At 45.9% G+C, this 12,478-nt stretch overlaps 1 protein-coding gene across 1 annotated transcript in view; it reads left to right on the top strand.

Moving 5' to 3' along the window:
• CNDP1 (carnosine dipeptidase 1 (metallopeptidase M20 family)) overlaps positions 1–12,478 on the top strand; it is a 44,947-nt gene that overhangs the window by 8,777 nt on the left and 23,692 nt on the right. The window contains 3 exon segments of the mRNA XM_008585802.1: positions 8,453–8,575; positions 10,731–10,880; positions 11,642–11,804. Of these exon segments, the coding sequence (XP_008584024.1) occupies positions 8,453–8,575; positions 10,731–10,880; positions 11,642–11,804 (436 nt within the window).

The raw sequence follows: 12,478 nt of genomic DNA, 5'->3' as shown, positions 1-12,478 counted from the left end.
TCGTGAGGCACAGTGATCAGAGAACGCAAGCCTTTAAGGGAACCCTCCTTAAGGATCTTCTATATCACCCAATAGTGTAAATTCTGGACTGGACACAGCCAAAGAGAGAACTAATGAATTAAAAAAAATTTTATGAAGAATTTGGCAGGAAGCAGAGCAGAGGGAGAAAAAGAAAAAAAAGACTTAAAAGCTAAGAGACCTGTAGGATATAGAGTAGATCAAAAAACTCCAACTGTAGAAGGAGTTCTAGAACCAAAAAATAGCAAAGTGACATCAGAACAGAGAATGACTAGATATCTTACAGAATGACAATAAAGAAGACTAATGAGTCTTGAGTTTGAAAATGAACTCTGAGGACTGAACAAGATAAGTAAATGTATGAGTCAGACACATCCCAATGAGACTGAGGAACATCACGGATTCAGAGGAATCGGGCATCACAGAGAAGGAGACGAGCAGACATAGACAGCCCCACGTGGCACTGTCCCCAGCGCTCTGACCTGGGCAGCGCTGGTCGGATGCACAGGAGCACAGAGGGTCCCAGCTCAGGCTGCAGCGGCGGCGGCACAGGCTTTGCAGATGAAGAGCTGGAAGGTTGGAAGGCTTTGGGTGGGTGGAGGGAGCAGCAGGGAACTCCAGGCAGGTGGAAGAGCGATGAGCAACCGGCCAGCTGGGCATGTACAGGAGACTGGAGACTCTTGAGACTGCAAGCAGAAAAAAAATCTCTGCCCAGATTAAAATTTTGGTTTTCCCTTCTTGATGCTTATAGCTGGGTAGTTTTGTTAGTAACACGTTGTGCATTTCTTATATAATGTTGAGGCAGAACATTAGAGAAAACAACTATGGTATCCTTCAAGGCTGTGCACTTAATTATTCAGGAAATGTTGGTGGGGGTCTTATTCTGTGACAGGCAGTGAGTGCTTAAGCACTTAGGCGTGTGGAAATAAGGGACACAAACTCTCGGCATTCCTCACCTTGCATCTGCATCACTCCAGTCTCTGCTTCTATATGCATGTGGCCATCTTCTCTGTGTCTCTTTGTGTCCTCTCCTCTTCTTAGAAGGACACTAGTCTTTGGATTTATTGCCCACCCTACTCTAGTATGATCTCATTTTAACTAATCATATCTGCAAAGATCTTATTTCCAAATAACAGTCACATTTCTGAGGTTCCAGGTGGACATAAATTTTTGGAGGGACATTATTCAACCCAGCACACCCTGATTTTTATTTTCTTTCACTGTGTAATATCCTATTATTTGTTTACTTAATAATTATTTGCCTGACTCTTGTGAATGTAAGCTCCATGAGGGCCAGGACTTTGTGTCCCTTATTTCCATAGCCCTAAGTTGGGAAGAGGCCAGGGAGGACCCTGCCCTAGAGCCTTCAGAGGGAGTGCAGCCCTGCCGACATCTTGACCTAGGACTTCTAGCCTCCAGAACTGTGAGAGAATAAATGTCTGTTGTTTAAGCCACACACCTTGGGGTACTTTGTTACAGCAGCCCTGGGAAACTAATGCAAAGGGACAGGAAAGTCCCTGCCCTTTCCTTGAATGTGCCCTTGTTCTTGAATTTGTATTTGTAGAACTTTTGTTCACAACTAAGAAAGTAGCCCTGGATACTGTTCCAAAAGGCAGCCGAGTCCTGGAATTTATTTTTCCTTTTATCCCTTGAACCTTGCTTCCCAGCCGTCAAGGACAGCTAAAGCCCCAGGCTTTGAAGTCAGAACAATTTGGCTGTGAGCTTTAGAGTATTTGGTAATTACAGGTTTCTAGAAAAAAGAAAGGTGTTCTTTGGTGACAGCTGCATTTGGTCCCACCAGGTCTCCACCGGACCCTCCTCTTCTGACTCCTGGAGAAATCTCCATTCTCTTCCTAATCAACCCCCTCCTTCTGTCCTAAATCCCGGTCTGTCCTGGTTCACAGCTGCCACTGACGTTACCCCACACCCCCATCCTTCTCTCTCTAGTTCTGCTGCCGGAACACCTGATGTCATCTGCTGTTTCCTGAGATCACTCAATCTCTCCCGCAGGTATTTATCCTATTAACATATCTACTCAAAGGTCACTCAAATGAGAATTAAAAAAGAAGGCAGTGAGTGGCACTGGTGGGGGACAGTTCACCCGGGTTCTGGCTGCAGTGTCAGCACAAACCCATTGAAGGCTTGGGACTTACACCTTTCACCTCTCAAAACTGAATCAGAGGCATGCTCTTGCCATGGAGGGGCTCACAATCTGGCTTTATCTGGTGACAGTGTTGTCACCAGTAGAGTATATTTCACTGTATCAACTTAATTGTCATTAGATTCCTTCCTGTGGAGGAAAAACCAAGAATCTCCGTTAGTTCATTCACTATCATTTGCTACAAGCTGCCCCTCGTGTTTCCAGATGACAGAAGGCTCTGGAAGGGGTGCAAATCTGGGCTGTCCCTCTGGTTGATGTTTGGAGAGGTCCAGATCCCTGGCTAGACTGGAGGGCGTACACAGGGTCAGAGTCAATGTAGTTTCAGCCACTGTCACACTAGCAACACTCGCTGCCCATGCAAACTTTCTCTTTCTGGTGGCCTCCTGGTTGTTGGACTAGCTGTCTCCTATCCAGGATAGAGTCCTCTGCATGGGCTGCAGGCTGCGGATGCTGGTGCTATTTATGCATTATCTTGTGTGTACCCTTGTCATTGCATGGTGGCTGCTGTGGTCCCTGTTTCAGAGCCCTTGCCACCTGCCCTGAGCCACCCATGACTGGTGCTGTTTCTCTCCCAACCTGGCTTCTGGTAACTTCTAACTTCTTACAGCCCTGCCTGACATTCAGGCAAGGGCTCTGCTAGCGTCTTGGCAAACAGGGTGTCCTTTGTTAGTGTGTCCAGCCATTTGCACGTGGCGTGCGGGCATCACCTTTGGTTCTGGGAATGAGTCTAAGCTAAACTTGGCCTCAGCCAAAGCTCTTCTTGGGGTCAAACTCACTGATCAGACCTGACTAGAGGATGGTGGAGAAACACAGTTCTTGGGACTTTCTGGGGAATTTTGCTTTTGAAATTGGTTCCTCCATCCCACAGTTTGTCCGGGCTGCTCTCCAGAGAAAGCCATGCCCCAGGTGCCTCCTTTCTCACTTGGGGACTTGCTGCCAGAGTGAGTTATTCTATCTGCAGGAAATCAGCAGAATCCGGAAAAGCCTGTTTCTTCTTGTTTTTTCAACCTTACCATGGTGAGATAATCTAGGCTGATAAAACATTTTTTGTTATCACAAGCTCATCAAAGCAGAAACAGGACTGAGCATCCTCTTCCAAAAGTCACATGAGGACTCTAGAGGACATGGTGAGTAGAATTCTTGGTGTCCAAGTTGACCTGGCACTAAAGTTTCTTCCCATGGAAAAGGGTCTGGCTAATGTACCCAAGGACCCACGGCTGGCCCAGGCCCTGCAGGGTGGAGGCAAGAACGCTTTCACTTTCTATTCTTTATTCTATTCAGTGTCAGAACAAAGAGTGAAACCAGCAGCAGCAGAGGGTTTGCTCACAGCGCCCCGCCCCCAGCCTCTGTCTGGGATCCCTGCTGCTCGGTGGGAGACAGGCGCGTGTCCTCGGTCGAGGCAGTCCAGGCCAGAGCCAAGGCTCTGACGGCTCAGCACACAGACCGTGCAGCTCCCTCCAGCTGTTGGCTAGAGCCGGGGGAGGGCGGGATGGTGAAGCCATGCCAGCGTCTGACGGGCCGCAGTGGGAGGAAGGACTGGGAGCGGGGTGGTTAGCACAGCAGAGGTCGTGGACATCCTTCTAAAAGCTGAAGTACTTAAAGATAAATTTTTAAAGATAAGACCAAGCATAGGGCGCTTGGAACTCCTGAGCAAAGAGAATTTCTCATAAGTGTCCCATGGCCAAGGGAGAGCTGATCAACCTCCACAGAGCTACCTGTGCCCTCCCCCAAGAATACATTCTATGACCAGGACACCCCTGCCCTGGCCCCTAACCCCAAGCCCCCATTTTCACCATCCTCTTCTCCAGCCCCCGTCTCTTCTCTTTTTTGGCGGCTGGCCAGCGTGCGGATCCGAACACTCAGGCCTCCATGTTATGACACCGCGCTCTAACAACCCGGCTAACCAGCCAGCCCTACCCAGCTCCTCTTTCTTCTTTATGCAAAGGCAAGAGGCCAGGAATAAACTCTCTAAATCCCCTGATGTTCGTTGGACGAGTAGTTCAAGATCAGGCACGACTACAACGCAAGGAAACAGACAGAAGGTAAAGGAACATGAGGGAGGGAAGCAAAGATCCCACCCAGAGACCTTAAGGGCAGGATTCGCACCCACAGCCAGTCCCCTGGGCCTGGGGGCAAAAGTGCAGCAGCAGCCGTGGAGGGGGAGAAACGCACAGGTGGTGAGAGGTGGAGTGACAGCACGCTGTGCCAGAGCCCTGCTGCCAGGACCGCCCCACCGTGACCAGCCCTGTAGAGTGAGCCCTGCGCAGCAGCACCTCCATGCCCGGGCACGGGCTCCCACTGACATCTGAACTGTTCTCTCTCCTGACAGCCGCTGCTTTCCTTCTTCTCCTGCGGCGGCTTCTTCACATTTCCCTTTTTATTTTGCACTGGAGAGGAGCACCAAATAACTTTACCTGGTCTCAGCCAGCAACCAAAAAAAAAAAAAAACCCCAAAACCGACAATGTTGCCAGTAACACTAAGGTCCCACACCATCTAGCGGCAAAAGGGAAAAAAACCAAACTTTCTTTTTAATGAAAATTGTCTGAATAAAAAAGAACAATACAAGTTTGAATTTTTATTTAGAAGAATGGGTTACAAAAAACAGCCTATGTTGTCTCAGAGAGCCGACATTGAAGCTTTCCTGGGCGCCCTGAATTCCTGGAGGCCCACAGGAGCCACTCCCACCTTCCTGTGTGCCACCCTGGCTCTTGGCTCTGTCCCACAGAGCTTGGAGATCCAGCCTCATTCTCTTATGAACTGAGGCCACAGAGGGATCGTGAACAGCTCATCAGCACCATCTACTGGACCAAGTTCTTGATCCGTTCGTGGACAGGCATGGCTCACTTTTATCTTGAGTTTCAACACTACTTAGTACATTTCTCATACTCAATAATACATTTGTATTGTGAAATGAGTGGCTATACTATTATTTTTTATAATGACTGTATTGCGATATAGTTCATATACCTTACAATCCACCCATTTAAAGTGTGGAATTCAATGTTTTTTAGCATATCCAGAGTTGTACAACTGTTGCCACGATCAGTTTTAGAACATTTTCATCACCCAGAAAGAACATCCTACTCATTAGCAGTCACCCCCCCATATTCTCCTAGGTAACCACCAATCTGCTTTCTGTCTTTATGAACTTGTCTACTCTGTACTTCCATATAAATGGGACAGATGTGTTCAAGGCTCATCCGTGCTGTGGCATGTGTCTCACTTTATTCCTTTTTATGGCCAAGAACTTCATCCCTTTGTATGGTCAAATAATATTTCATCATGTGGATACACCCCATTTTGTTTATTTGTTCGCCTGTTGACAGACATTTGGGTTGTTTCTGCCTTTTGGCTACTATGAATAATGCTGCTGTAAACATCCATGTCCATGTTTCTGTATGGACATATGTTTTCACTTCTCTTGTGTATACACTTACAAGTGGAACTGCTGGGTCACATGGAAACTCCATATTTAATCATTTGAGGAACTGCTGGACTGTTTTGCAAAGCAGCTGGTCCATTTTACATTTCCACCAGCAGTGTATAAAGGTTGTAATTTCTCCACACTTGAAATGTGACTTTTTGATTCTAGCCATCCCAGTGGGTATGAAGTGGTGTTTCATTGTGATTGGATTTTCATTTCTCTATAGTTAATGTTGTCAAGCATGTTTTCACGTGCTTATTGGTCATTTCTATATTTTCTTTGGAGAAATGTCTATTCAAATCTTTTGCCCATTTTTAAATTGGGTTATTTGTCTTTTTATTATTGAATTGCAATAGTTCATTAAATAATAGACACAAGTTCTTTATTGGATATATAATTTGCAATTTTTTTTCCCATTCTGTGGGTTTTCTTTCCACTTTCTTGATTGTGTCCTTTGAAACATAAACATTTTTGTTTTTGATGAAGTCCAATTTATCTGTTTTTCTTTGGTTGCCTGTCCTTTTGGTGTTATAGCTAAGAAGCCATTGCCTGATAGAAGTTAGGAAGATTCGTGTCTATATTTTTTTAAGAGTTCTATGGGTTTAGCACTTGCATTTAGGTCTTTGACACATTTGGAGTTAATTTTTACACATGGCGTGAGGAACAGGTCCAACTTCATCCTTTGCATGTGGACGTGCAGTTGTCCTGGCACCATCTGGTAAGAAGTCTATTCTCTGCCCCACTAGATTATCTCGGCACCTTTGCTGGAAATCAGTTCTTCGTAAATATGAGAGTTCATTTCCGGACTTTCAATTCTGTCTGACTGTTGTATTTGTGTATCCTTCAGCCAGTAGCACACTTCTTGATAGTTTATGATTATTCTTAAAATTTGCATTTCCCCGTGGCTAATGTTGTCAAGCATCTTTTCATGTGCTTATTGGTTATTTGTATATTTTCTTTGGAGAAATGTCTATTTAAATCTTTTGCCAATTTTTAAATTGGTGTTCTTTGAAAAAATTATGATTATTCTGGTTTATTTCTTTTTTCTTTTTCTTTTTCTTTTTTGATGGCTGGCCAGTGCAGAGATCTGAACCCTAAATGCACAATTTTTCTTTTTTCTTTTTTTTTTTGGCAACTTCCCTGTATGGGGGTGATTGTTCTGGACTTCAAAATTTAAACTATCTTATTCTTTTTTTTTTTGGCAACTTCCCTGTATGGGGGTGATTGTTCTGGACTTCAAAATTTAAACTATCTTATTAGAGTGTTTTGATATACTCTCCTACTTCAAAAAAAGGAAAGGAAATTTCCAAAGTCAAAAACTTCTGGCCTGGGCTGGCTGGTTAGCTCAGTTGGTTAGAGCATGGTGTTGCAACATCAAGGTTAAGCATTCAGATCCCAGTAGGCCAGCCAGAAAAAAACAAACAAAAAAACACTTCTGCCCTGAATGTCAGCCGCTATCCTGCTGACCCCTCCCCAAGCCTGCTCCCCTTCTCCCTCAGCATTCATCCTAATTTCTGTCCTCTCTGCTCCCATGATGACACTGTCTGCCTTTCAGGTCATTCTGGCTGCTTGCTATATTGGCAGCCGGTGACCTTCTCTTCACTCAAAGCCACATGCTTTTCAATATCCGATTGATTGGGTCCTCGGCAACAGTGAAGCCAAGCCCCTGATGTTAGTTGAGGGGCTCAGAGAGGCAAAGTAACTTACTCAAAGTAACACAACTGGGATCTGGCAGGGCTGAACTTGATGTGAGGGCCCTCCTGACATTTGAGCTCGTGAGCTCCCCATGACTATTGCTTCTTATCGGCACCCCTTGCTCAAAGTCATGCATGTGCATGCTTGCAGGGGGAGGGATTTGGTCAGGAAAAGAGAGAGGGAAAGTGGATTCCATCCCTGCATCCACACCCACAGGCTCCAGGCAGGTGCAGCATCCAAGGTAGCCCCCAAAATTCATGGCCAGCTCATGAGCATGGTCCTTTTGCATGGCTCTGAGTTCTTCATTCTACAGAGATCCATGGTCTGAGAAATGCAGGACCTCTCTTGGGTCCTGGCATAATGCTGTGGGAGAGTTATCTCACAGGCATGGACAGGGGAGACCACATGCCCAGCCTGCCACCACCACGGGCTGAGGGTGACTGAGAAGGGAGGAGACCAGAGTCCTGGGCAGGTCCCTCATTCAGAGGCGAGGGAGGGATGGACCCATCGGCGGCTGAAGACAGTGCCAGAGAGGTGGCAGGGAGCCGGAAAGACAGAGCTGCACTCTGGGGTCTTCCAAGTCGGCTGATTCTCAGTCCCCCAATGTCATTTATCACAGCATCATTTATATGTTTATTTTGCCTGCTTTCTTTTTAAAGTACTCTAACTTCAGGAGCTGGTGAAAAGAAGCCCCGCAATACTGCAGAGGATTTTAGGCTTTCCTCACAAATCATTTTTTCTCGTAAAGTGGTTCACCCCACATAGAAATTGTGTGTGTCTGTGTGTGTGTGTGTGTTACCTCACTCTTCTCTCTTCCAAATGTGCCCTTCACACCTGAAAGGTGCACTTACCTTCACAAGGAGCGAAAGAAAGACTACAACCTAGGAATAAAATGAATTACGTTCTTTAAAGACAAACTTGTTAACTTGGTTTCTGTCTTATTAAAATGTGTTAGCATTGAAAATGAAGTGTTTGGAGAAAGAGGTAGCAAAAAAAAAAAAGACATTTCTAGTTCTACCACCTTCTGTTATTTTAGTCTTAACTGAATCAAAACAGCTGTGTTGGGTAACAGCCTTCCTTTGACTATTTGAAAGGTGAAAGTCCAAAAGCCAGTGTTTATTTTCAATTGTCCCTCCCCATCAACTCTTCACAGGCTCATCTCTCCTTGCTTGGTTGCTGCCACTTGAGGGGGGATGTCCCCTCGTTCTCACCACCCCCCGGCCTGTTAGAGAGCGTCTTCCAATACATTGATCTCCACCAGAATGAATTTGTGCAGGTAGGAGAAACCATACGTACAAAAAGCTTGGATTATGCCCCTTGGTATCTGGGTGAAATGATTATTTGCTGGGAGATGTGGATTTTTTGGCCTGACAACTTAATTACATTTAAAATGCCTATGACTCCTCTTTAATCAGTATTCACTAGATCTATGTAAGAGATCCCTCCTGACCACTCCTTGTAAAGGGGGCACTCTCAGCTCATTCCAGCACACCTGATCTAGGGACATCCATTGAGAGATGACCAGCAGACTCTGCTGGGCTCACGTTTACTCTGGTCCGTCAGATTAACCTGTAAATAAAACCACCTGGCTCTAGGTGAGGTCCAGACAGAGCTGGAGAGCTGGAGAGCTCTGCAAAGTTCAGTGTCAGTGTTTGTTTAAGGCTCACCTTTACTCCTAGCTCACCCTACGCTGTCTGCACATGGCATGGGCATGAATGCGGGGGAGGAGGGGGAAAGAGGGAGCAGAAGAGGACAGGGAGGAGTGAGTGGGAGGAGCAGGAGCTGCTGTGTCCTGCAGTCTCATCCCCCTCTCCTGGGCTCCCTCAGCCCCACCTGGGCATCTGGGCCACCACCACAGCCCCTACACTGAGGGCAATTGTTTGTGCTCAGCAGCCTGGGAGCTCCTCAAGGTCTCCTGTCTCGCATGTGATAGGTGTTCAATATACGTTTATTGGATCAATCAACCAATTTCAGGAATATCATTGTGCGAACAAGTAGATGTGCAACCTTTGTGTTTCATGCTAAAGGCACGAAGCCGGATGTCCGGACCACTGTTCCTAAGCTTGACCATCATGTAATCCTTCCTCTTACTGTAATATAAACTTGACATAAATGTCTCTTGGATTTTCAGAACGGGATTTCCAGAACAGGCTGGAATTAACAGGGGGCTTAGAAATGGCGTGTGGTGGGGATCAATGCTGATTTGGGCCTTTCAGCCAAAACGCTTCCTCTTCCCAAGTTCCTCAAACGTACCCAAATCCATGTGGTTTAGGGAGAACTCAGAAACACTACTCTATGAAGTTCAGTTTAAAAATGTAAAACACAACATTCAGTTAAGATTAAATAAATTCCTGTATAATAAAAGTAAAAGTGCTGTAACTAGGATAGAGAGAGTAAACCAAAATAAGTGAGGGAGGGGAATCCAAGGTCAGTCACCCAAAATAATGTAGTTTTCATTAAAACGATGCCTATCCCAATATAAGCCACTCAGGTGCCAACATGTGGATGTGAATGATTATTATTAATTCAACATTAGCCAGCATTTACTGAGTGTCTGCTGGGTGCTAAGTCTCACACACACATTATCTCAGTTAAGCTCCACCAGAACTCTCCTAGCACAAATGAGAAAACTGAGGCTAAGAGAGGTTGAGGAACATAGCTAGAGTCACACGGCTATATCAGACAGGACCAGGGTCAGGAACTGCAGCTGCCACCTACATCTGAGGAGTTTAGCACTGGGTCAGGCTGCCCACTGGGTCCTAGAGGTACAGGGAGGGCCAGCCACAAAACCTAAGTGCAAAGGTGTCAGGAGGAGCCCTGCAGCACAGCTGAGGTTAAATCCATGTGACCTAAGTGACCCAGAGGCCTCCAGGGGCATTTGTGGGAAGACAAGAGTCCTGGAGAAAGCCTGGCTGCCCAGCTGGGGAGAGCCCGCCAGCTCTTGGTTCATTTTTTTTTTTTTTTTTTTTTTTTTTTTGTGGCTGGCTGGTAGGTGGACCCGAACCCTTGACTTTGGTGTTATAAGACTGTGCTGTAACCAACTGAGCTAACCAGCCAGCCCTCTCAGTTCTTAATGACTAGGAATAGCGGGTAGGAACTCGCCCCTCTTTGCAACCCTGCAGGACCCAGTGAGGGCTCAGGCCGGGTGTTAGGAAGAAGCTTCCTCCCACCTGTCCTGCCTAGTCTGTATTAACCAGGCGTCTCTGGCCTCCAGGTTCTAACCAGCCCCCAGCTTGTCGGCCGGACGCTTTTGATGTCGCAGTGTTTACCAGCATGGTCTCCAGGGCTTGAGCCCCTATAGAGCACCCAGGGACCTGCCATCTGCTGCCATCTCCTGTCCTTGCGCTGTCCCCACCCCCAGTGGACATGGGGTCGCCCCTCATGCTGGCCCCCTCATTGCTTTTACTCATAGTCATTGCTTTTACTCATAGACGCTGAATGAGTGGGTGGCCGTTGAGATTGACGCTGTTCAACCCACACCTCGCTTCAGACAGGAGCTCTTCCGAATGATGGACGTGGCTGCAGACAAGCTCCAGAGCCTGGGGGCCAGTGTGGACGCCATGGACATGGGTACCCAGCAGGTGCGGACAGTCTCCCTGCGACCTAAGGAGCCACCACCCTATGGACATCAGCCATGCGTCCATCTGGTGGTGGGCTGACCCTGATCCTCAACCAAAATCCCCATAATCTCGATTCCCAATAATGAGGAAACATTCCACCTCGTGTCTAGATTGTCTTATGATTTCTAGTCATGTCAGGACTCTGGGGGTGGGGGTGGGGCTGGACGCAGGTGGAGCAAAGGTCCAATGGTATGGAAAGGACCCCCCCTCACTATTCACTTCTTGTTCACATGGTTCAAATGACCCCCAAATTGTCCTTCCCCCTAAATTCATATGCATTTTTATCAAAGGGTCCATATACAGAGCTGCATTCTTTCATGAGAATCAAGGCTACATTGTGACGGCAACCTGAACCTTAAATGTCCCCTGCCACCTGCTTTAGCGTTGATGAACCTAGGAGTGGTCCATGTTTTCTGGGACTCTGATGGCCTAATTTAAGCCAGTTGAGATCTGAATTTGTATGCAAGATCACGTTCAAATAACTATACTATTGTCAATGTGTATAAAGGAAGTATTTTACTTTCAATTATGTTTTGTATTTTAATTAAAAGTGTCTCATGTTACCCATTTTAGAGATGGAGAAAGTGATGCTCAGAAAAATGATGTGGGCTCTACAGGGCCCAAGGGGTAGAATGGGAAGGATTCCTCATGTCAAGTCTCTGAATTTTCAGGAAGAACAATACAGCATTTTTTAAAAAATGTGATCCATTATCTTTCTGCAGCTGCCTGATGGTCAGAGCCTTCCCATACCTCCCGTCATACTGGCTGAACTGGGGAACAATCTGAAGAAACCCGCTGTGTGCTTCTACAGCCACTTGGACGTGCAGCCTGCTAAACAGGAGGACAGGTGGCTCACAGACCCTTACACACTGACGGTGGTGATGGGCTGAGCTGGCCCATGATAAGGGCTTGCTTACTAGGTTTAGGAATTTAAGATGTGACTCTGCCCCTAGGCTCTAGGTCTTAACTTGTCATTGTTAAGGATGAATAGAAATGTTGCTGTCATAGTCTACACGCTGGGTCAGTGAAGCTGATTTCCTTTCACTTGTGAAAGAAACTAAGAAACTTTGTGCTCTGGATGGGGGATCTTTGGTTGTGACGAAAATAGTCTTCTAGGTCACACATTTTCCTTTTTAAAAATAACACATGTAGTTCATATCTTATAAAGAAAAGAGAAAGTTTAATAGAGATATGCATGTATCTTTTTTTCATTCTTCTGCTAATTGTAAAATGTCACAATGACAGGCCAGAGCCTCAAATCCTCGGGTCCTTTCTTGGTTGCCAGTGAAATAGCTAATTACCATGAAGGTCAATGGGATCTGTATATTTCACATCAGCTTATTTTATCTGACTAGCTGATGACCACACTATCTGCCCATAAGAAATCGTACTTTGTCATTTCAGAGCAAGATCTGTGCCTGGAATATTAGAAAACACCTCAAATTGCTACCCATAAAAAGACATTGGTTTTTAACTCGCTCAACAGAGGTGTCTATGCTCTTCTGAAAATTCTTCTCCCATTTCTTTTTTTTTTTTTTTTTTTTTTTTTTTTTCAATAT

This window comes from Galeopterus variegatus, unplaced genomic scaffold, assembly GCF_000696425.1.
Source record: "Galeopterus variegatus unplaced genomic scaffold, G_variegatus-3.0.2 Scaffold3722, whole genome shotgun sequence".
NCBI classification, from domain to species: Eukaryota; Metazoa; Chordata; class Mammalia; order Dermoptera; family Cynocephalidae; genus Galeopterus; species Galeopterus variegatus.
This window is presented reverse-complemented; position numbering and strand designations above follow the sequence as displayed.